This window comes from Pholis gunnellus, assembly GCF_910591455.1.
Source record: "Pholis gunnellus genome assembly, chromosome: 1".
Classification (NCBI taxonomy): domain Eukaryota; kingdom Metazoa; phylum Chordata; class Actinopteri; order Perciformes; family Pholidae; genus Pholis; species Pholis gunnellus.
In genome coordinates, this window is record NC_136528.1 from 18,286,192 (window position 1) to 18,311,255 (window position 25,064).

Below are 25,064 nucleotides of genomic sequence, written 5' to 3' on the forward strand. Positions count from 1 at the left end.
GCTCTCTCTCACACACTGTCTCTCACACACATACCAAAATATCTTGAATTGGCTCTGCCTCTGTGCCTTTTTTTTTTTGAGACCCGTTGCTCAAACCCTCATGGTCTTTCTTGTAGCCAAAGAGAAAAATAGAGGCACAGAAAGAGCAATTGAGATGAGAGAAAATTCCATGCCGTCCTCCTCCTCTTCTCTGCACAGCTCCTCTTCTAACCACACTTTGTATCAAAGAATGCTGAGAGGCTTGGGCAGCAGATGTGAGATTTCAGGGAAAATAACGAGTAGTGAATCCCTTGAACACTCATCTAGTCACATATATGCTGTTCTCGCCTGCCTGTGGCTGATGGATCCATTTGTCAAAAGAGGTGCTTCCTATTCTTCCTCTCATGTCTGCACTTCAAACACACATTCAGAAAACTCCATCGATGCTCACTTTTGTGAGTCAGTATTCTTCACATTTAAATGACTTTGTATCCTAAAATTAATTATATTCATACATTGAATACTGATAAGCTAGTAGATACAATGAAACTGGGAGTTTCTTTTGGTTTTTGCCTAATGATGATCCTCTGTGTTGAACATTTTGAAAACCAAAGGAAGCATTTTTGATATCTCCATCCACTCAACGTGAAACACATGTTTAGAGGATAATTACCACTAAAGCCCTGAAACAAATGAATTAAATTCTACAGCAGCAGCTGGGGCAACCCACAGTTTTATTGAGATTATCTTCTCAGCATTGCAAAGCCAGAGGAAGACACTCCCAATACATCTGTGACCAAAGGAAACATGGAAGCAAAGAGGGATAAAACAATAATACAAAACCAATAAATATGTCTCAAGGTCCTCATCCCAACTAAATCAATCAGAATTTATACATATATATGTAGCATAAATAGTTATTAGCATGGCAATTAATTCAATCCTTCATTATCAGTTGTTTCTGTCAAGTGGTGCAGAAAGACTGTGCTGCCTCACACACTGGTGTCCCATGAGGTTCAGTGGTGGGGCCCTTCCTTTCGTCACTGTACACAGTATCTGGTTGTGTAATCATGAAATATGAATTTCCATCCATATGTTGATGACAGTCCACATCTGATTGATTGACTGATTCAAATTACGCATGAAATAGATCAGGAATAAACTATTTTAATCCTGTGTACACCATTAATGAATGATTAAGTGTCTGATGGAGGACCAGATGCAGTCCACTCTGAGCTGGGAGAGCTTATGGGAATGCAGTATATGCAGTGTGTGTAAGCATTCTTCATATTGGCCTTTTATCACTCTGAGAACACTGCTTCAGTGATGTTGATCTGTTGAGCCACCGGCTGGTAAACCAAAAAATACATTAGTCCATGAGCTAAAGAATAGGATTTAGAGATACATGGAGAGAAACGTGGTGAGAGAGAGAGAGTTATTTAATATAGGAAATATTAGGAAGCAGTTTACAATGAAAGAAGACAGCCAGGAGAGACGAGGAAAATGATTATAGAATTAAAATGATGGTGTGGAGGAGGCTGACAGAATGGAGTTGAAGAGAAGAACTGGGCTACGGAGAGAGCCTTCTGTCTTTTACAGTTGCCATGGACACCAAGAAAGCTGACTTACTGCTGTGTGAAGATTTTTTTTTGAATGGACAACACACACACACACACACACACACACACACACACACACACACACACACACACACACACACACACACACACAAACACACGCTTACCACAGATTATCATTACCACCATCACCTACTTGTCTCTCCACTCACAAAACTCCCACCTCCTTAACTCTTCAAAGAGAACCAAAGGACATGTATTTTACATAAATAGTATGCAAACCACAATATCATGTTTTCTTTGGGGCTCTCTGCAAAAACAAGGGACATTGCCCTACGGTTAAAACGAGCCTGATGTGATCAGAGAAATATTTAGACTGTCTGAACCCTCCCCCCCCCCCCCCCCCCCCCCCCAACCTACAGTTCCTCGTGCTAGGGTGTTGGCCCCTTCGGTTTACCCCGGGAGTTTACATTGGCTCCAAATCGCAAATGTTGACGATAAACATCTTAAATCTTGTGCGGAGAAGAGAAACATGCCATTTGTGAGACAGCAGAGCAAAGAGATAAATGCACAAAGGCACAGCTCATTAGAAGAAATGTTTATCTTTGATGGGAGATGACTGCTGGGCATTTTGTTGGTGGAACAAGCATTAGAATCACCAGCAGCATTCCCATTTATTAGTAATTTTTTCGCTTATAGTCCCTTGTCTCTTTTTCCCTTTTGAAATTATCAGAAAGCGTGAGACATCCTGAGGCCCAGTTATATTGATTAAACATATTTACATGAGGAAATTCTTTGTTCCCTTTATTTGCATCCTCTTTCAACTTTCTTTCTTTCAGTGACCTCATTAATGATTTCTTTACATATCCATTACATCGAAGGATCATTACTGTATACCATAGAGCCAACCTATAAAAGAGAGCCAACCGTATATGTCTTTCTGTGACGTCTCTGCCTCGTTTCACTTATGGTGTGGCGGTGCACACACTCGGGCTCTTACTTTATCCACTGAAGTGTGATAGTATGCGCCCTGAAATCACATAGAGTCCATGCGGTAATTGCTGGGCTTGTCGATCACTGAAATCAACTCAGTGAAGGTGAAGGGGTGTGCCTTCAGAGGAACTACATACTGATCGATTAAGTAAATGCACAACAGGAATGACAGCACGACAATGTGCACTCTTTAAAATATTGACATTGATTGTCCCATGAGAAATATATGGAGCTGTTGATTATAATTATGCCCTGAGCAATCTAGAAACGAGTAGGAACAAGCGCCTGTTCTGAATTTGTAATTAGTTCAGGGTATGGCAAGATAAATCATAACATGTCACTGCAGATAACTGCAGTTGTCTTGGCAGGACCAGGACCACGAGTGAAGAGATCACTGAAAAGATAATTTCTCTCAGCTGGGCAGAGATAAAGATTCCACGGGTATTTCACAAAACGGAGAAGAAAAAAAAATCATGTCATCCTCTGATTGGCCACGTGCAGGCACGTAAAACCACACCAGGCTCAACGTAGCTTTTGTTACAGGTTGTACCGCTCTCGAATGCATCTATCCCTCCCTCTTGTAAAATGCTGCTCAACTTTACCTGAGCTCGCTACCGCTTGAAGGCGTAAAGACAACGGACCGCCTGGTGCAAAGATTCACTGTAGCGAGAGTCCGGCTCTGAAGCGCGCACACATCCAGCACCCTGGACAGCGCGCGGCGCTGCAGTGGCGATGCGTGGATTCAACCGGTGGCTTTCAACCAGAGCAGCAGTGTGAGGGGACCGTTTTCCTGACTGTGACATAAACTCTTTGTGTTTCACATCTGGAAAACGCTGTTGGCATTCTGGATCACTTGGAATAGTGTTTTTTTCTTTTTCGCTCTTTCTAATACAGAGCGACTCCATTGTGTGGGTAGGCGTGCCGCTGCCGGTTGCGTGGTTGGCTCCAGAAGCCGTGCTGAGTAGCGTGGAATAGCGACTGTCAGGCGGACGGAGTGGTGTGCTGGTGGTGCCTACGAGACCCTTCATTTATAAGGATGCTGGTGGGAAATGCCTGGAGACAGAGATGACGAGATTTGTCAAAAGGCACTTGAACTCCTGTCAGATCTTTGCTCGAAGGGGGAAGTGCAGAACGAACACTGCCTGGATTTTATCTACTATTTCCGAGACCTTGCCAGGCCACGCTATACGGATTCAGGTGAGGCATCATGTGCACGCTTGATGCAAAGCTTGCATTTAATTGAATCGAAGTGAACGTGCATGTGTCTTCTTTCATTGGACATTCTGCGCCTAAAACTCAAACAATGCGTGGTGAAGCTATTGGATAGAATGTATTCCCAACCAAGACCCTTTCTTTGGAAATTCGATCTTAACAATTATCCTTCACATTTCTAATCATCTTACTACATTTTTGCTTTCTTTTGTGCAACAAAATACACTTGCGAGGCGACGGGCTCTCCTTTTCACTGAGAGACATATTTTAGGTCTATAATTTTCAGTTCTTATTTACAATCTACATTGTAAAAAGTCTGACATTCTCCTTTTTCCTTTTTGACACATGTGCACGGATGCCAGCAGTGATATAGTCGCAGAACTACACATCACAAAGGCAGTGACTGCACAAAGGCTATTATCCTCCCTGAATGAGTTGCACTTGAACCTGCGCTTGCACACTTACTGTATCCTACCTGTTTGCAATCCTCGTCAAACAGACTCCATTCATTGTGCTTCTATTGGTTTGCATTACCATCAATTATTCCTCAGCAAATGAAAGTCCATTGTGACTTCCCACTCCTTCCCTGTTTCTGTCCCTCTCAACACCCCTCTCCCTCAACCCTCCTCCTGATTTCCTCTATTCCTTAATCTCCTAGCTCTCTCCTCACTCCCTCATCCATCATATAGGCCCTATCTGTCTTGTCTTTTCCAGTTTAAGCAGTGGGTTTTCTACAGTATGTGCTGTAGTGGAGTTAGCTATCAGTATGGCTTTCCTATGAGGTTCAATTTAAGTTCCGGCTGACATGTGTCAGTATAATGGCAGCACCCATACTAAAATGACGAATGTAGTAGATAGCAATTGAAAAAAAACTCCAAATACCTTTGAACCAGAGTTCAAGATGGGATGGGATTCAGTGTCTCTATTAAGGGCTGTTTATGAATATTTGTGTGTGTTTTCACAAACATTCTGGACAAACAGAATCATGACCCGGCAAGTTCAGGGATCCATACTGGTAAAGGTTAATGTAGCAGAAAGATAATCAGAGTCAGGAGCGGAGCGGATGGGTTTCTTCTGGGGATCCAGCCCACAATGATTTCTCAAAAGCCCTGAATCATTTAGGTGTGTAGGTTTTTGAAATACCTTCAACTTTTTGTTATTGCCCCTCAGTTCCTCTGACTGAATCTAAAATAATTGAATAATTGTTCTCTGCCATAATGGTCAATTCAAAGTATTGATGAACAAATCTACTCGGAAATGTTGGGGATCCTAAATTTGCAATAACAGATGCCCAGATTATTATGGGAAGATGGATTTATCACCTACAAATCAATTTTGTGAACTACACAGCATAGTATAACAAAAATAGGTTTCAAGATTATTAATGCTGTATATTCCAAATTCCCATGTAACTCAATATCTGAGAATTTGCCTTATTTTAGGTTGCTGGAGTGACATTTCTTGTGTTATATGTTCAAAATTATTTTCAGATGGAGAACAATTAGATACAAAATACGATATAAATTCTACATGTTATTTCGTCCTTGGCAACTATCTTGTCTTTCTGGAAAGATGTAAAGATTTCTTCGCATTCTATTATCAAATTACTTGAAAAATAGTGCATAATAACCTTAAATGTGAAAAAGAATCTAGGATGCTAGGTTTGGGCTGAGCCCTGAATGTTTACAACATCTGGCTTTGTCCCTGATCAGAGTGATCCATTAATAAGTAAGTAATTGGAACACACAGTGGAAAGATGAATCAATACAACCCACCCTTTTTTTAATGATCGAATTAATGTGACTTTAGGCCTATTATGCTGAAGGGTAAGACATTTAGTGAAATGTGTTTATAAGCTCTGTTACTGACAGTTAGATTAGAGGATCAATACCACTCTCATATCAACGTCTGGCCTGACCTGGCTCTGTCCAAGGTGTCATAACGAAGTTGTGGGTTTTACGGGGTTATGTGCCGGATTCTTTCTTGGCCAGACTTCCTGGAATCACTGCCGGTTGCCCGGCAACCTCTCGGTGATGACAAGACTCCAGTAAGTCCCTGTTCCTGGCTGTAAGAAGTCGTCGTGACATGGTTCCCATGGTTTGTGGACTGCTGTTTTGAAGTCTCGAGTTCGGCATTTTGGCCAGACGCCATTTTGAATTCTGGCCGTCGCCATCTTGTTTTTTTGCAAACAGAGAAAAGAAGTGACCACATTTGGACTGCAGAGGACTGACGTAGAGCCTCCATGTACGGCTCTGGTAGCGGTAGTGGTCTGTCAATCAAAAGGTAGCAATGCCCTATAAACCGTACCCTGCTTTGTCGTCTATTTTATTCTAAATGGGACCATAATTTACTAAATATACATAAGGAAAAAGACTTGAAACTAAGAAATGAGACCCTAAACTCATGTTCACAATGTTTACTGAGGTAATAAATCAAGTAATAAGTAGGGTCATTTTGTCAGAGACTTCCATACAATCAGACTTTTTTTGGCAACTAAATGAGTCACCCCCTGATGGCCACAAGAGAGAATGCAAGTTTAAGGAACTTACATGTTGGCTTCACTTTTCAGAACCTGAGGTTACCGCCTGGTTCCTGGACAAGATTTAAGCTGGGTTCATGTATTTTCAGAATTATCGCAATTACCAGTTTCTGAGTTATAAATAGCAGGCATGTCAACATCTGCTGGGAAATTTGTCTTTTTCTGAAATATTCCAATACTCCAATATTCCCAAACAAACATGGACGCTTCACGTCAAAGTCTGCCTCTTCAAGGTAATTTAACCCAAATTGAATGAATATGTAATATTATCAGTCACTGTGCAGTTTTTTTTATCCTCACAAATATACAATTATACAACCATCTTGAGTTTTCGGGTGACATGAATGCTAAAGTCGACAACTGAAAATCGAGGGGAAAATTAAGCAATTTCCAATAAATACAGCTTTTACACACAGACATATGTTTAAGGCAAAACACAACATCTCAGGAGGTAGAACTTCATATATTGCTTTTTCAGCACTTGTTTGCCTCCTACACTATTGCACCTTTGAAGGTCCTGTGCACTAAAATTGGTCCACCCTCTTTGTTGTGATGCAGTCTCTGAGTCCTTCCAGAGATTGCTGTTAGCGGCCCTCTGCAGGAGGCCTGCCAAGCTGACTGTGGGCTCAGTGTCCTCAGATGGCACGTTCCTCAATTTCTCCACATTATTCTCCCAAATCACACATACTCTGGTATTGACAGGATCTCGAAGCACAGAAAGGACAGTTTGTCTGAGTTCCTGTGCGAGGTCTAATGACAGCGCCCACACACAGAACCAGTCCTGTATTAGGCAGCGCTGTTGGGTTTGGAGGACAGGTTATACAAAACTATTATTGTCAGTCTTTGTTACTTAGTCTTTTGAGACTAATATGAATGTTAATTGACTAACAAAATATAAAAGCTAAGCAACAAAGTGTTACAGCATTCCATTGTAAATGTTTTAGAATTAACTCTACATCAGATGTGTAGTCGAGCTTGCCAGGTGTGATTCAGTTCAAGCTGATTCCTGGTCGCAAGATGTTCTGTGATTTAGTTAATCTTAAAAACACATGTTATTCTCTTGGTGAGAAATCCTCTCTCTGTCATATCAATCAAATGAAGTATCATCAAAGACTAAAACTAAAAACACCACTGAAATTGCATACAGCTCTGTAAGTGGAAGGAGATGGGCAAAACAACAGACTCCTTTAGTTAAAACTTCAATGGCATATTTTGATATCCAGGATTTTATATTGACATAGAGTGCAAACATTAGAAAAGGAGCAAAGACTTAAAGAGGATTAATGACTGAAATTAGACAGCATTTACCAGACAAAGAACTTTACAATTTGTCTCTCATTCACATTTATTCGTATACCGATGGTATCCATATACACTTTCTTTATAAAGTCAGCTAGCCACAGAATAGATACACGGCAAATTAGTCGACTCAAATGAAAAACCTTTACATTCTCTATTCTGATAATCATGAGAGGAACATTTACTTGATATGATTGATGCTCATTATATTTATTATTATTTGTATGTTTCTTTAGACCATATTAACATGGATTTCTTTTGAAATCCTGAAGTTTTTTGCCCATTAAAGTGACACGCTATGCTAAAAAATGAGGGGGTATTTACTCAGGTTAGCTATACTCATTATTATCATGAAAGTAAATACATAGATTATACACTTATTACTTTTCTTTTGAGTTTATTTACCTGACAAAATCAATTTGCTATATTACTGTAGGCAATTAATAGCTCATTGCAGAGTCAGCACATAAACTGGTCACACGTCTGTATCACTGGCCTCACATACAACGAGACGTATAACCAATAATAGGCATGGTTAGGATTATACAGCAGACCGATGCTATTTAAAACACACTGTGCAGGAGCCTGGACTTCTAAATTCTAATGTAAGGGGCTTAAATCCAAAGGTAATACAACATTGTTTATTATTATAGCCCACAAACAGCAGTCTTAGCTTTGCAGCCTAGAAGTATAGTTTCATATAAAACCAAACTCACCTGACTGAAGTAGGAGGTACAAGACAATTATACGGACTCTCTGAGCTTTACCTATCAGAATAAAATATGATAATACAGATTGGATCTTTTTAAAAACACACTCAGGGACCTGTATGGGGAGCATTTCAAATAAATAAGTTAGCCTAGTAAAGAGTGACCTCACTATTTCAATGGACACTTGAGTATTGTGTTAGGGTAGACTTGAAAAAAAAATCTGGACCAATACATTAACATGAGGGGGAAAAACAGATGAAAGCCATTTCAAGATTAACAATGCACTGAAATTGCTGCCTGTGGCAATAAATGTACTCTTTGCTCTTGATGGCCAAATGCACCCGGCTGTTATTAAAGCTCATTAAGATTTAGAAGAATATTTGTAGAGCTAGTTATTATTTCATAACACTATAATTATATGTTTATTGCAAAACAAGTGTCTTTTGTTTTTTTCCCCAATCAGTACTTCAGCACTTCACCTCATGAAAACTAAAGCATGCATAGGAGAACAGAGAGTGAGGGGGCACAGTACATAGAATGTGTTTGCCTTTGATAACTAAACTAGGTACAGTAGTCTGAAAAAGAACTGATCTTGGAAATGCATTCCATCCTTGTATTAATGTGACCTACATGCAGATCTAAACTCTACTGGTGAAGTATATTAGCTGATATGAGTAGTTCATGCAAAAAATTAGGCAATACTTCTGTTTAAAAAAAAAAGAGTTTATGTTAGATTGGACCTGAGTACTATTTCAATGATTTTAAAAAAGGAATTATTTCGGGAAGAGTCACACACTTTTTGAGAACAGAGAAGATTCAGAAAGCCCTCGGAGACTCTGTTGGTTTACACCTCACCTCCCTATTCACGGTGACTCGCACACCCCGTGCTGGTGTAAACAACTGCACTGTAGGAATATTCATGCCATGCTTTGTAAGCATTAACTCTTACTTGACAGACTGTGAAATGGTGTGATACTCCTGTAAAGCTTTTATACTCCCACAGGCACTGCTTCTGCTCTTGCCCACAGGTACACTGACATCCATTTATGTTGTGCATGATAGCTACCGTAGCATTTTTTGCTGGAACATGTCTGGTGCTACAACTACTGCAGAAGAGTTGTTGGGTCTGGTTGGGTTTAATAACATGGCTAAATAACAACAACCATTTCTTACCAAACTGTTATCTTTATATCGACGTCTTCAATTTTTCAAGCATATGCTTTGACTGTTTTACTAAAAGAGATAGAGAAAGTCAATAGAGCTAAAATCAACTCGTACAAGTTTGGAATAGGCAAGTGTTTGACATAGTATTAGTTTTTCTTTTAGATCTGACATCTTTAAAGTTTATTTCATTATGAATTTCTCTGTTTTGTGTCAATTGTGTGCCAATAGCTATCTATTGTTCTTGACAAATAAAACTAGTTGGTTTCTACCTGTCTGTGCTGATGCTGACAAGCTCAGTTTTCATTTGTTTACACAATAATACAACGTTGTAACCATAAACTTAAAATAAGCATGTCCACTAAATCCCCAATCCTCTTGAAGGCAGATATGAGGCTCCAGGGGATTATTAAATAAATATAGTTAATTCTAATTAATCTTGCTGAGGATTCCTTGTCAAAATAAAGAAAAGAAGAGAGGAAAACCCCACAGAAACACCACTGTTATAATAAGACAAAGATAAGTAAATGTTTTGTTATGTAGTACAAAGAAGCATAATTTGTCCTAAAAACTAATTCTGATGCAAAGGATGTCAAACTTTTTTGATTTTGGGCCACTTACAGAAAAGTACAAGGAGTAATGGGCCAAACAATAGTACATTGTACAGTGTAATTACAACAGTTACACTGCTTAAAAAAAATACTCTCAAAATAACTAACTATGCAACACTACTAAACATTTGATATTACGTTTTTTTTTTATCTGCTGCTCTTAAATTTAATCTAAATTAAATCAATACTTTTAAACTGTAATACAGTTAACATATTATGATGTTATTAAAAAAGTCCGTAAAAAGGTTAAGTTAAGAAAGATAGAAAAATGCCAAATATTGGTTTCTGTTTATGCCCTAAGAGCACACTTAAAATATTAGAATGTAAATGTAAATGTAAGTCTAATCTTAAGATATAAAAAACAGAACCGCTAGAAATGGTGAAATATTGGTTTCTCTGCCAAGAGGTTAAGACCAAGATAATTTCCCTATTTAGTCAACTTCTGTTTAAACAAGGATGTGTAATGTGCATGCAGTGCATATACACAAGCGGTGTTTCCTTTCAAAAATCCCTGCAAGCCATTTAAGAACTGTAAGGCCATAGTGTTAATATGACCCCACCGGTTACTAAGTAACCAACTTTACATATCAAATATCCAATGATAAAATATTTTTTAAAAGGTTTTCGCGCTCCTTGATTTATCAAAGTTGCTAATAATGGTGATGATGAAGGGGTTAAGGTATAGCTTTGCAACAAAGCAAGAAGCAAACTGAATTCACTGTCAGATTGTTATTTCCTGTCTTTCTTGTCACCTTCTCAGATATATCGGTGAGTCTGTTGTCACTGGTAGTGACTGCCTGTGGCTTGGCTCTGTTTGGGGTCTCCTTGTTTGTCTCCTGGAAGCTCTGCTGGATACCATGGAGAGAGCGAGTGCTCTCCCCTACCACCAAGGAGGCCCATGGGCACCTCAACCCTATGATGAGCCCTCTGCCCTCGCTGCCCGAATCCAGGCAGCCAGTTTACACAGCCGTGGACCCCCCGGCGCACAACCGCCGTGAGTCATCACACTGCTCCATCGCCAGAGAGCCCACTCCTGTGGCGTCTGTGGTGTCAGTGGAGGCTCCAGTAACTCCAGTATCACCACCACCTGTGGTCATTGCCACACCAGAGGCAGCTATGAAGATCAGTCACACATCTCCAGACATCCCACTTGACGCCCAGACTAAAAGCCGAGAAAATGGGGTTCACACCAACCCTCGTATACAGAGACAGACCACTGAACCCCCACCCTCTGGCCACCTAATATCTGAAATTGGGTCAGTATAACTTTTTGTTTTGTCTTAGTCAGAGCTACTAGATTTTTGGAACACTTGTGCTCCCATCCATCACTTATACTCATGAACAGTGCTGATGGCCCTCAACCTTGTTCAATGCCAACTGTTTTTCAATCCGTTGATGTTGTATGGTGATGTTTGTTGTTTTCCTCTGCCAACAGACATGGGTCCATTCGCAGGCATATGAACCTGTCTAACCCAGACTTCAACGTGGCTCAGTTCCAAAGACAGGACTCCCTCACTGGAATGGGGCTGGGCCTAGGACGCCTTAAACCGGAACTCTACAAACAGCGCTCCCTTGAGGGAGATGAAGGCAGTCGCAGAGGCGAGGGTTGTGGGCGCCTCCACTTTATCCTCAAATTTGACTGCGACCTGGAACAGTTAATAGTTAAGATCCACAAAGCAGAGGAACTCCCAGCCAAGGACTTTTCTGGCACCTCTGACCCTTATGTTAAGATCTACCTTCTCCCTGATCGTCAGACCAAGCACCAGACCAAGGTGCACCGCAAGACGCTAAATCCTGTGTTTGACGAGGTCTTCCTGTTTCCTGTGGCATACTCTGAGCTTCCTACACGTAAGCTGCACTTCAGTGTCTATGACTTTGACCGGTTTTCACGCCATGACATTATTGGCCAAGTGGTTGTGGACAACTTCCTGGATCTGGCAGATTTCCCCAGGGAGACGAAACTCTGCCGGGACATCCAGTGCGTCTCCTCGGTGAGTCAGCTCTTATGTTCAATACTTAGATATGCCATGCTATATTTAACTTGTTATCATTGCCACAAAAAGCAAAAGGTGTTTTAAGAAGTCTGAACGATTCGCTGCAATTTTATTGAGAGCTACATATTTGGCTCAAATTTGAGTCCTTCATTTCAGCACACAGCTTGATATCACCAAATGGTGCAGTGATGACCTGCCAATTTCTTACGTAATTTCTTCATTATGCATTTTTTTTGCTCTCGTTTGTCATTTTACGCCGCAGCAATATTAAACTCTCAGAGCAAGCCCTCCCAGAAGTCAGGTGACCCAGTGTAAAGAGCAAGAAAGTCCACAGGGGGAGGAGGGCAGAGTGTATAGATAGATCGCACAAACACATGACTTTCAGGAGACCGCTGATTGTGTTCCATGTGAAATCAAAATTCAATCTTCGACTTATTTACATTGAGTAAATAAGTCGAATTAATTAACTGATGTACGTAACTTAATTTACGAATTAAAGATACTTATTTTATCCCAAACCATGATTTTTTCCTATATACCTAACAAAGTAGTATTGTTTGAATTCACAACGTTAACCATTTGTTTAAAACTGCTACTGTGCGTCTGTATGTGACGAGTTAAGAGAACGGGGGCGTTAAATGACACACAAAAACCTTGAAATGCGTAGACATGACACACGAAATATTCCTTGTAAGTGGCATGCTATTTATACGCTTCACCATGAGATCACGCTGCTGCACAGTCTGTTTCTCAATGACAGTATAATGTATCAAATAAAGTTGACTGCCTTTGTCAACACACTGAGCTGTCAGCTCTGAATAAACGTGAGAAGAATTAGTTGGTAGATCAGGTTAATAGGTTTGACTTTGAAGAAAGAATATTTTTATGTCTCTCGCTGCCGGTGAGAGTCTTGTAGCATTGAGCAGAATATCGGTTCATACTGGACAAAGTCCTCCCCTGCACTATTTTACAGACAAGCCACTACCAACAATCTCAAAAACCCAATATCTCAGGCATATTTACTGATATATAATATATTTTATACATTTGCTTCAGTGCCTTTCTAATCTTTGAAATGTACACTGAAGTTAAGAAATGTTGGAGAGCAGTAAATTAAAACAACGACTCTCTGCAAATGCAGAAATTCCCTTTATTAGACACAGCTGATAACATCAGCCCGCTGATACAGATGAAGGACAGAGATACATTTTCATGAGGAAACACATTTACTGTATCTTCTACCTATCTTACATTCAGTACCCTCGACCGCACCTTTTTTAAATATATGTAAATTAAATCCAGGGCAAGGCTGCCCTGCGGGATTCAAAGTCCCTTATCGTGTTATTGACTGTGCGAGAGTGTGTGTGCGTGTGCGCTCTTATACAACTATCTTTGTGAGGACCGAGAGAGAGAGAGAGAGAGAGAGAGAGAGAGAGAGAGAGAGAGAGAGAGTACGTTTGTGCAACACCTGACTTGAGGATGAGGGTTTGAGGATTTGTCACTGTCCACAGAAGTCAGAGCTCAATGTTTTTGATTGTTTCCTGTTAAGACACCTTGAAGGCTTGTTGAAATATATCTGACAAATCGATTGTGGAATGGACAATATGCATCAATATTTTTGAGTATATGCTTTCACTGATTGCTTCATTGATAGGCATCTCAGTGTGTGAGCTTATCCAGCTATAATTTAACATTGATCCCTTTCTTCATAGCATGCGTAAGTGGCATGGACAGGAATCCTTGCTATTGATTGCAGCAGACAATTCATTACATCCTAGGGAGGTCAGTAACGCAAGATCAATGAAGTGCAGGTGTCGTGGTGGGTTACATTTCCACAGCTCCTGCCCTCGGTTATATCTGTAACGATACAATTGTATTGCTGCAATCTTGGAAACATGGCGACACTGCTGAAATAGGTCCAACGAGACAACAAACACAGTCAGTCAGTGTATAAACTGCAATGGACGTCAACAATGACAGTTTGGGTCATAGTTCACCTTTGTTGAACTGTCTGACTGCAAGGGTTTCTTTTACTGTTGGATATATTTTTAGCAATGTAAAAGCATTCAAAAATATCAGAAATCTTTTGTGTGTTGTTTTTCTCTCAGAAAATACTTTGATGAAAGCTGAACTGTAATGACAATTACCTGGCAAAATTTAGCAAAACAGAGTCAATTCTACAAAGCAGCACAGGACCATGTGACTGAGCAGCTGTGTGTGTCTGTTTCTTGTGTATCTAATAAGCAAAACATAATTTATTTTTGCTGGTGTCAAGGTTTGTCTCTTGCTTCTCTGTCCCTCACTACAAATGCAACTGATCCAACTGTCAATCCAAACTAAAATAGGCAGAGTACTATAATGATATATCAGTAATTTAGCTGGGTAAAGAAACCTGTTAAAACCTGAAGTTAGTCTATGTGTTTTTACTGCTGTGGCATGAGTAAAGAGAGATGCATCATTTTATTCTCACATTCATTATCATTCAGAATAACTGCTTCACCGTTTATCATTTTTGTGTATGAATCTTGATGCCAGATGGTAGTTTTGCTTTACAACAGCAGAAACACATCTGAAAGGCATCTGTTTCTGGTGAATTTGTGTAACAGCTGTAAAACCATCTATAATTGCATACCTGAGCATATCTTCCATATCTTGTTCCCATATGTTATTTATAATAACAAAATGAATCTATGACATGCTGAAAACCTTTAACCAAAATAAAAATGTTCTTAGTACTTGACATCAGACTCTTTCAGAATGGGAATGTGGCAAATATTCATGTTGAGGCAGCTACCTGACAAGAAGCAAAATGATACAGGAATGGTTAGTCAGGCAGCTGTTTTACAACGCTAGAAAGGTATTGGGAATGACAGTACACAATGTCAGTGTATGTTGTTTTGTTTTTGATCATAATTCACTAACAGTTAATGAATTTGCTCCTTGAATTTCAGTAATAATTTCCATAATCACCATTGTGGTTTCTCTAGTTGTGAAAGTAAGCAGGAAGAAGAGCTATGTGTAGAGGGAGGAGACAACAACTTAGACACAGTGGGATACATCAATAACACCATTCTTCCATTCTGATGGCAATAATCCTTCTCTCTCTCTTTCTCTCTTTTATATATTTATATATATATATATATATATATATATATATAAATATTTGTGCAACCAGTGAATGCTGAAAGCAAAGGCAGGTTACATGGATCAACAGTCTTTGCTTGACCACACTTACTGCACTGAAATGTACATGTGGGCCATGTCGACACAGTACAAGCCATACCGCCATCTTAACCACACTTGGCACATCCACAAAGTCAGCAGCTGTGTCCCACTTTCACAATACATACAAAGTCTAACTGGGTTTTGAGTTCTTACTGTAATAAAAAAAAAAAAGTATATAAATAGTCATCACAATACATTCATTTGAATTTGTGTGCTGTTGATGGACACCATGGCCTTACATTACAGTACATATAGGAAATAAAAGAGGCACAGCTTAAGAGACAGCTGCATGTAAATCCTAGAAGAAAATATTTGGAAAAGGGTTCAAAATGTTGTTTTAGTTACTGTAAGTTTAATTAGATGCAGCTGTTGTAGTTTGACTGATGTTTATTGACACTCATCTTGTGTCATTTACTCAACTTAATTGACAGAGCTCACACAACACTGTTGACAAAGACAAGGAATAATAAGATAATCATATGCTCATGACAATGTCATATCTGTACAAATGGATAAAGTACATACGTTTATTGTAAACTAACTGCAAAACCAGTAAACTACAATACTATAGTGTTAATATGTAGTGTTACTGTGTAAATGGAGCATTATCAGTTTGAGGACCAGGAAAACATGTTTAGAGTACTCTGCCTCTGCTGATGTACTCGGGTCACAATGTGTAACCGTCTGCTACTCTCAGGCTTCAGACTCTAATGAACCCTATAAGTTCACAGGGGCAAAGTACACCACCTTCACACCAGCTTGACAGATTCATAGTCACATGGGGTCACAACGTGTCATGCAGAAGTGGATGACTGCTTGGCCTGACCAGCACCCTCAGCACTGTGGTTAGAAAAGTAAGGAGCCATCATGCACAAATGCAATTTATTTGACCTCTCAAAAAGCTAAATACAGCAGCAACACTCTCCTCACATCAAAGTGATGCCTTATGGGCATGTCTGACTGCAGGCAAGTCATGACCATGTACTGTATGCCGCCAGAGAAATGGACAGCTAGTGAGATGCAGAGAATAATGATATGAAGATATTTGTTCAGCTAGTTTTGTCAGATCGAAATTGATATTGATAAAAATATTCATATCTTTGGGTAAATTCTCAAATTCTGATCATTTTGTGGGGCGGTGTTGACACTGCTGCCCTTCAATGTTGCCCAGTTGGAATAGAATGGTACATGACAGGTGGCAATGGGGACTAGAGATTCACAGTATCTCCATTCTCGCAGTTTTTTTTGTGTAAATTTCTCACTATACTGAGCTCATGCGGAACACACACACACACACACACACACACACACACACACACACACACACACACACACACACACACACACACACACACACACACACACACACACACACACACACACACACACACACACACACACAATACACACAATACACACAATACACACGGACTCTTACACTTGCACAAATGCTTGTTTTCAGACATTTGCACACATGCCCTACCCTCATAAACAAGCTAATCTTTGGACACCAGTTCAGAAAGTACATTTTATATCCGTCGCAGTAGAAAGCATAATCACTGTAGATTGGTTGACTTAATTGATAGGAACGATATCATTATTAAATCATGACTGCCAATGGGATTGACCATATGGTTTGTTTTCAGCGACAGATTTTGCGTGTTTAGCTCTGTAATAGAAACAGATTGAATGTTCACAGAACATGCTTTTTATAATTTTGAAAAACGACAATGGCAATAAAAAGCTTGTGTAATACAATGTATTACTATTAAATATGGGGATGCATGTTCTAGAAGGATTGTCAGTTTATCCGTCATGTAAATTAAATGTGTTATACCACAGCCTTGTTGAATACTTTATTTTGATTGTAATAAAAGTCCCACGTCAAGATACATGTCAATTTAGGTCTCAGGCTGGGAAGTCTTAAACTCTTTTACTTTCTCTCCCTATTTCACTCCCTCGCTTTCTCTTTCCTACAATCAAACACACACAAACATACACACTCACACACACACACACACACACACACACACACACACACACACACACACACACACACACACACACACACACACACACACACACACACTCTCACAGATTACAGATAAAAACAAGTGCCATGTCAAGAAAAGAACATTAACTCTGAGCAATGCTGAAACATCGTAGACAGCAGAAATAGCAATGTGTGTGAGTGACAAAGAGAGGACAGAGAGATTTTTTATCCTGACCTATTTTCATAATAGAGTTACAATCTAATCAAACTTTTTCAGACACTGCAAATTCCAAAGACATATGTCAAATATGCATATTATCGCACTGTATCTCATGCTTACCTATTTTCTGAAAATATGTTTTCATGATTGTTTTTCGCACAATAAAGTTGAATCAACCAAGATGAATAAGTGAACAATAATTACATTTTTGTCCCCTCCATTTCTACAGTTTATTAGGTAAATGATCAACTACAGTCAGCACATATTGTACTTTGGCTAATAAACACCTGTCTATACTGTTCAGCTCAAGCAGAGTCAATTAAGTGTGTGTTACAAAGGCAAATTAAATAGCATGAAAAGGAACTATTTCACAAAGGTGAAGCTCGCTTGAAATAATCCACAAAAGCGTTTCTCACTTGGTCCTTGTTTAGGATTTTTATAACAATTTGACACTAATTTCATACTTTCATCTCCCATTATAGACAAAAAAAATGAGAAGCCGTGATTTAATCACAGTTAATATAGCAGCTCTGATTAGCAATGCGACACCATATATTCGTAGTTCTCAGGCTTTATGTTCACACAATAAGCTCACTGAGCTTCCCTTTAAGAATGATTACAGTGACACCTGATTCATAATACAAATGCCATCTCCCAAAACCAATAGATCAGCAAGGGATTCTACTGGAGGAGGAGTTGTCCTCACCAGACATGTTTGTGTGCTTTCCTGGTTCTCACTTCTTTGGTGAAGTTATTTTAAGAGCAAGTGATAAGTGAGCTTCTGCCTTTCTGCAGCTGAACAGAAGTCTCCATGTCGGGTGAACTGTGGGAGGCTTTTATTTGAGCAATGTGACAGCAGGGAGTAGAGAGAGAGAGAGAGAGAGAGAGATGTTTCAATTATGTAACCAAATGTCAGATGGCCACGGCATTATTCTTCACCTTCGACTAGTGCACAATGATGAAAAGCAGCAGTACTAGAAATAATGTCGTTAATATAATTCAAAGAGTAAAGTTGCTTTTAAAAAACAATAGATATTTGCATAACAAAAACGAGTAGTAATAAAAAAGATATGATATCACTATGAAAGAAAAAGCTGATGATAGAGTAAATGTGTTTTGTGTTGTCTTTCAGGATAATGTGGATCTCGGGGATCTGATGTTTTCGCTTTGTTACTTGCCCACTGCCGGCAGATTGACCATCACCATGATAAAGGCCCGCAATCTCAAGGCCATGGATATCACTGGTGCATCTGGTAATTAGAAGCTGATATTGCCTGTAACTACTGAGTCTCACTGGTATCCTGAATTAAAATGAATATCTTCCCGTTGTGCTTCTCTCACTTTTACAGATCCATATGTGAAGGTTTCACTAATGTGTGATGGTCGCAGACTGAAGAAGAGGAAGACATCGACAAAGAGGAACACTTTGAATCCCGTCTACAATGAGGCCATTGTCTTTGATGTCCCTCCAGAAAATATAGAGCAGATCAGCCTTTTGATTGCAGTGATGGACTACGACCGGTTAGGAACTTTTACAAGGCTTTATATAAGTCATACAGTAGTTTGCACCTCGTTTGCATGAGTCATTTTTAATTCATATGCTGGTGGACAAAATTATGAAACATTTCATTTCATTGTGTGCATTGTAGGGTTTTTTGAACTAGTTTGACTGTTTCAGTTTTCACACTCAAAATGTGGTGCATCATTATTTTTGGAACACATGGTGGGCTGTGATCACATGTTTGTCCTCTCTCTCCCTCCTGCACCTACAGCGTAGGCCATAATGAGGTCATTGGTGTGTGTCGAGTTGGCAATGATGCCGACAGCCTCGGTCGAGAACACTGGAGTGAAATGCTCACATGTCCCCGAAAACCTGTTGCCCACTGGCATCCAATTGTTGAGGTGAGGTGACTTTACTGTGATGGGTGTGACATGTGTTTCCATGCATACACTGGGACTGACCACATTACGAACATGAACACATTTCTGCTCACACACAACATCATTTGATACTTGCACCGTCAAAACTGCTCTGACACATTCAGGTTTTAGCCCTCAGGCAGGAATATGCTGTTACCAAGCAAATATTAGAGCAAATTCTAACAAAAATGCATTAATTGAAGTTTGGTAGAAGGTTATAATCTGATATTAATAGACCATGAGAACTGTGTTAAATTCCATACTATTTTATTTTAATGTTTAATGTTTTTCTTAGCTGTTGGAGGCAGATTTTTGTTACGAACCAAAGTGAGTTCGAAATGTAGATTCCCAAGAGACAATATTGAAAAAGCTTTATGTATCCATGTGGTATAATATACATGTATGCTGTCAACATGTTTGACATGATAAAAGTTGACGGTGAAGGTAAAAGAAGATTACTTAAGGCAAATAGATGGAATACTGACATTTATGAAAAACATTAAGTTTGAGCAACACAAAAGATTTTACAGCAAGACCGGTGATAACTGCTGAATGAAAAACTGCAGTAAGTGTATATGAATAAGTGATTAAGTGTATCACTGTCTAGCCATGAAGGCACAGTGGTCTCATTAATATTCACTGATACAGTAGTGTGTTGTTACAATCATGCTGTGAGAAGATTTTTGATCAGCAGTCATGGGAATGTGGCTGTACGCTACTGAACATCAAAGTAAAGTGTTTAAAAAAAAGCAAAACCTTCCTTTAGATAGAAACCATTTTCTATAGCCTAGTTGACATTATATATCTGATTTCATAATCTTATGTGAAGAGAAACCGTTGCCCTGTACATATCTGGCTGATGGGGGAAACACCGGGCATGTGGGGGTACATGTGGTTTTAGACGAAAGCCACTCAGCTCTCTGTGGGTAGTATCATGTTTTTAATATGTGATAAATAAAAAGAATGCAATTATCCAAATATCTACCCTTGAGAAAGAAAAAAAAACTCCCGGGAAGTACTGGCAATTGCAGTAGAGTGGATGAGGGAGAGAGCTAAGAAGATTATATTCTTACAGCAGAGAAGAGAAAGTGTCGCTGAGAAGCTGATAGATGGTATCTCTGACCTGTGCACTCAGCTTGGAAAATGGCTTTATTGTGTGTTTTGTGTGCACATCAAAGGTTTCCTTTTTGCAAAATACAAAGAGACAATGAGAGAAAACGGAAAATTGAGCTTTTTATGTTTCTTTTGGGGCTATTAGAGTAGGAGGCTACTTTGAAATCTACATTGAAGCTTCAAGAAATCCCATTTAATATTTACTTCCTCCCTATTCATCTCAGTCAAAGGGGTCGTCTTCACAAGCCCCTCATCCTCACCACTCCCAAAACTGTAAAGTAGTCCTAAAATGGCCATAGGTTTCAAATGCAGGCAGGTCTATTTACTAGTTTGTTTGCCAAGTAAGCCACTGTAAAAAGCTTTATTTTTGTATTCCCAGTTGGTAAATGAAACACAGTAACACAGTCTACTCCACAAAAATGTTGTGAATATATAAATAAACTGACTTCACTAGAATCAAAAAACAAATGGGAATAATTCATTGTTTCTTTTGCTGCCCAATTCATAACCATGTAGGTGGTCACTACATTTATTTGGAGGTTTCAAGATGAAAAGCTCAGATTTAGAATATTTGGCTCTGGTTTTATTTGATAGGACTGTATCTGTGATGTGTGAGAGAGGATTTGTTTTGCACATGCATGGCACAGCTCTAACTGTTGATACATTGTTTGTGCTTGACTCTTCATTGCAGTACCAAGGGACTAGTAGTCAGGGAGGATCCTGTAATTCTCTGAAGACGCCTCCCTCTCCGTAGCCTTGAGCAACACTTCACATAAGAGCACCAATCGATCTGAAGCCTTGGCTGTACCTTTGGACAATAGTGCTGCTGAGTGCTGCACACAAATGGTCATAAAAGATGAATGCATACATTGATAAAATACTGAAAAGAGAGACACAAACTGTCTTGAGCTCCGCTCGATAGGATCAGTTGCATGTTGAATGACCACAAAGATGGATGTTTTCTTTTCTATAATGTTCCAAAAGAAAAATAACAGGCGTATGCAGACATTTTGAGTCTGTGCTATTCCTGGGTTTATACAGTAGTTACTGTTTTTTACATAGTATTGTTACTTGTTTTAATGAGGTGAGTCTGTATTTGCACATTGTACCTACAACCAGTTGAACTGCCATACTGTTTTTGTTTTTTTTAAATTTGGTGATGAATTGGTGCATGAAGTCATGGTTTGGTGGGATATCTTCTCCTGGTTTGTTTCTATTTCTATTTTTGGGAATAGGATATGTCGTTCTGTCAGTTGATGTACAGTGACGGTTGATTTCTAGACGGTATCTGTAAGAAAATTATGTTAAATGTTATCAATAAATATCATTCCTCATAAAAAACAATCATTTATGTCTGATATATGTCTATTTTTTGTGTTTTATTTCTTCATTTAAGGAAATATAAGTTACAATAAAATGTTGTAACTGCGATTAAAATGTCTACCATGTTTACATGCACAGACTATATCCTCCAGGCTACATACATTGTAGTGTATGCAGATTTAGTGGAGAATTCAAAGCTGCAGTAAGCACAATCCTCAGAGCAGTTGTATTTTCCAAACAACCTGAAGGAAGAGAATTTAAAATACTACTTTGGCCGTTTACATTGCCATTTCATCAAAATGTTACAGCCAATATAGAGATAAATATGTTTATCGTTTTCAAATTGTAATAAACATTTCGGTGTAATGTGTTGAATGTAGTTCAAACTAATTCTTGTCGGAATCAGGACAAGATTTTCCCCTTTCGTACGTATATTATATTTATGTTGCTTCATTCACATAGAATATAAAGACCAAGGAAACAAAGCTAGTACTGTAAAACTATATGGTTGTTCATATCATAAAATACAATGTACGCACAGTATCATGAAAAAAAATGTCCTCACTTTTTTACGCTACGGTTTCAGTGCTTTAAAGTCCTGGGAAATTAAGTATTTAACTATTTATTCAGGGCACTACAAAACTTCTCAAATTGCCGACACAGTTTGCAACATCCCCTCAAAACATAGTTTATTTTCCTGGGACCTCAGTTGTGATCAAGATGAATATGAAATAACAGAAGCAATGCTAGCAATATGTCTACCTGACCACTGTGCTGTTCCATCTGTCACTCTCATACTGTGGATACGTTAACTCGAGGAGGTTTCCCTGAAAGCTGCTATCTGTGGATGGTTTGATGTTGTAGGGCTCCAGATGAATAATGCAGCTTTTCCTAATATGAGTGTGAAGGCTTTCCCATATTGCCTTAAGGGCAGATAGCATTCAGTTGCTGCCATCTGCTTATTAATAAGCATGACCTTGTCTACTTACTCTGTTCCTGAATATACCTGTGTGTGTGTGTGTGTGTGTGTGTGTGTGTGTGTGTGTGTGTGTGTGTGTGTGTGTGTGTGTGTGTGTGTGTGTGTGTGTGTGTGTGTGTGTGAATCATGATGGAATATCATCTAAAAGAGAGAAAAAGAGAGGGTGGGTGTGGGTTGTCATTGCAGAGACAGAGGTGTGTGGGTTGCTTGTTGAGGTCTTGTTAGTGGGCGCTGTCTATGACACATTTTTAGTAGGCTGTACAACTGTGATCCAGCCAGGTGGATGGTAACATGGAAGGGAAGAGGCACTCTTTCCACAAATCATCTTACTTGGTGGTATAATTATGTCTGACATTTACTCTATGGCACAGAGACAAAGAGTATCACTTTTGACAAGTTGTATGGCTTCTCACGTGCAACAACTGAACTGAATTCAATTAGGGTAGAAGTTGCTGTTCCAATTCTCAATTTTTAAAACCCACTTTTTTCACAAAAGAATGATATTGACTCATAACTCGAGGTCTATGAAGCCAACTAAAAGGGCTTACCTGGCTGAGCCACTGATCTCTGCATAGATCATAATATATTATAATGATAAAATATATTTAAGTATTGTATTACATTAAGTCAAATCTAAGTTGACATGTTGCTTGCTGTAGCTTCATATTTATTCGAGTGGTATTAACCTTTTCATCTAACTCTCAGCAAGAGAACAAACGAGCATACCATCCATTTGTCAGTCTTACATTCCTTTTTATCCTTACTTGCGAATAAGACATTGCACGACAGCTGGGTTCTCACGATGTGTTTGACATCACAGAAGAATTTGCGTGATCACATATCACACGAAAATCCATCTTCTCAAGCTTCAGATGCTACTCCCTCACTTATGTGATCAATGGTGTACGACTTCAAGGTGCAGATTCCCGTCCAAGCTACGACACACTGTGTAAGCTGCGCCAGGGCACAAGGCTCTTATGGTATACAACATCAATATTTCTGAGCTGCAATTGCCTTGCGTCTGGAGTAAAGCTGGTCAAAATGGAACCCACACTGTAAATGCAAGCATAACTGCTTCTGTAAATCCTGTGTATTGTAGACTACAACAATCAGAGGATCACATGAATATATTATGAAGAAAAACAAAGACATTACAGAATTGCCTTCCTCATTACATTATGCAGAATTCCAAAAGGAAAGCTAGTGTTTTAAGCATCAGCCCTTTTCAAAACCTGTGATTATAGATAAGAGATACAACAACATTAGATTTGGAGAGGTTCAATAACATTAACTGCAAATTACATCTGTAATAGAGATGACAATGTATCGCAATGGGCTGCATGCTACTGCGGGGTGGCCTTTTCTACTAACTCGTTTACATTTTGATTTGGTTTTGAGTGTATTGTTATCCACACACTATCCAATGTTGTGTTGTGGTATGCTGTTCTAATTATGCTGATGTCTAATTACTTTTGTGAAATGGAGACTGTGGACACATGCAATATTTGAACTGGTTGATTTGGTTACATGATACAGTAACAACATTGACTGTAATAATCAATATCTCATGTAACATATTCTTTCTTTATGCAGCTGGCTTATCTAAAGAAAAGCAGTCTAATCAATGAAATATCTTCTTTTGGTGTGAATGTTATGCAGAAGATGGGTTGTCATCTCCTGATTTGTTACCATCTTAAGTATGTATTCCAATGTCCTACATTCACATACACTGAACTGAAGTAGTAAAACATCTCAGGCTCCTTTAAAAATGTTACATAAGTGCTACTTCACGTTAGAAGAGCATTTCATTGCGCTATATGGGATTGCTGAGCCTTTTTAGTGCCATGGTTTGCTTTCCATCTGCACATGTGGTCGATGGTCATTAGTGGTTGAACATGAACTTGACATGAACTAATGCTAAGTAGGCTACTGGAACGTCCGCTAGACCGTGTGTTCATAAAATATACAGTGAACTGAACTATGCATTCCATATTATTTATATATGCTCTGTACCGGGATCATCAATACATGGAAACTCAATTAGAATAGCATCAGTTTATTACAGTTTCTGAGCCTAATCTTTTTGCTTAAAGATACGGTGGGGAACATTTAATTGGTTATGAAGCAGTCTCAATGTTATACTGATGCCTCTTCATGACCTAAATTGTAAACAAGACCATCTGAGTGAAGATTTTCTATTTCTATATACAGTTGTT

General features: G+C 39.0%; 1 protein-coding gene across 1 annotated transcript; it reads left to right on the forward strand.

Annotated features, from left to right (window-relative positions):
• Positions 1-3,583: 3,583 nt before the first annotated feature.
• syt9a (synaptotagmin IXa) lies at positions 3,584-21,587 on the forward strand. The gene is made up of 7 exons (XM_079161847.1): positions 3,584-3,746; positions 10,842-11,337; positions 11,517-12,072; positions 18,646-18,766; positions 18,863-19,034; positions 19,286-19,415; positions 21,238-21,587. The coding sequence occupies exons 1-7, from the start codon at positions 3,599-3,601 to the stop codon at positions 21,298-21,300; spliced, it is 1,686 nt and encodes a 561-aa protein (XP_079017973.1). The 5' UTR covers positions 3,584-3,598; the 3' UTR covers positions 21,301-21,587.
• Positions 21,588-25,064: the final 3,477 nt, after the last annotated feature.

What these genes read in the sequence shown, in the direction of transcription:
- syt9a (XM_079161847.1), top strand. Translation starts at nt 3,599, where the DNA reads ATGCCTGGAGACAGAGATGACGAGATTTGTCAAAAGGCACTTGAACTC. An exon ending in CACCTAATATCTGAAATTGG is followed by an intron (nt 11,338 to 11,516) that starts GTCAGTATAACT and finishes CTCTGCCAACAG; the next exon opens with ACATGGGTCCATTCGCAGGC. An exon ending in GGATATCACTGGTGCATCTG is followed by an intron (nt 18,767 to 18,862) that starts GTAATTAGAAGC and finishes TCACTTTTACAG; the next exon opens with ATCCATATGTGAAGGTTTCA.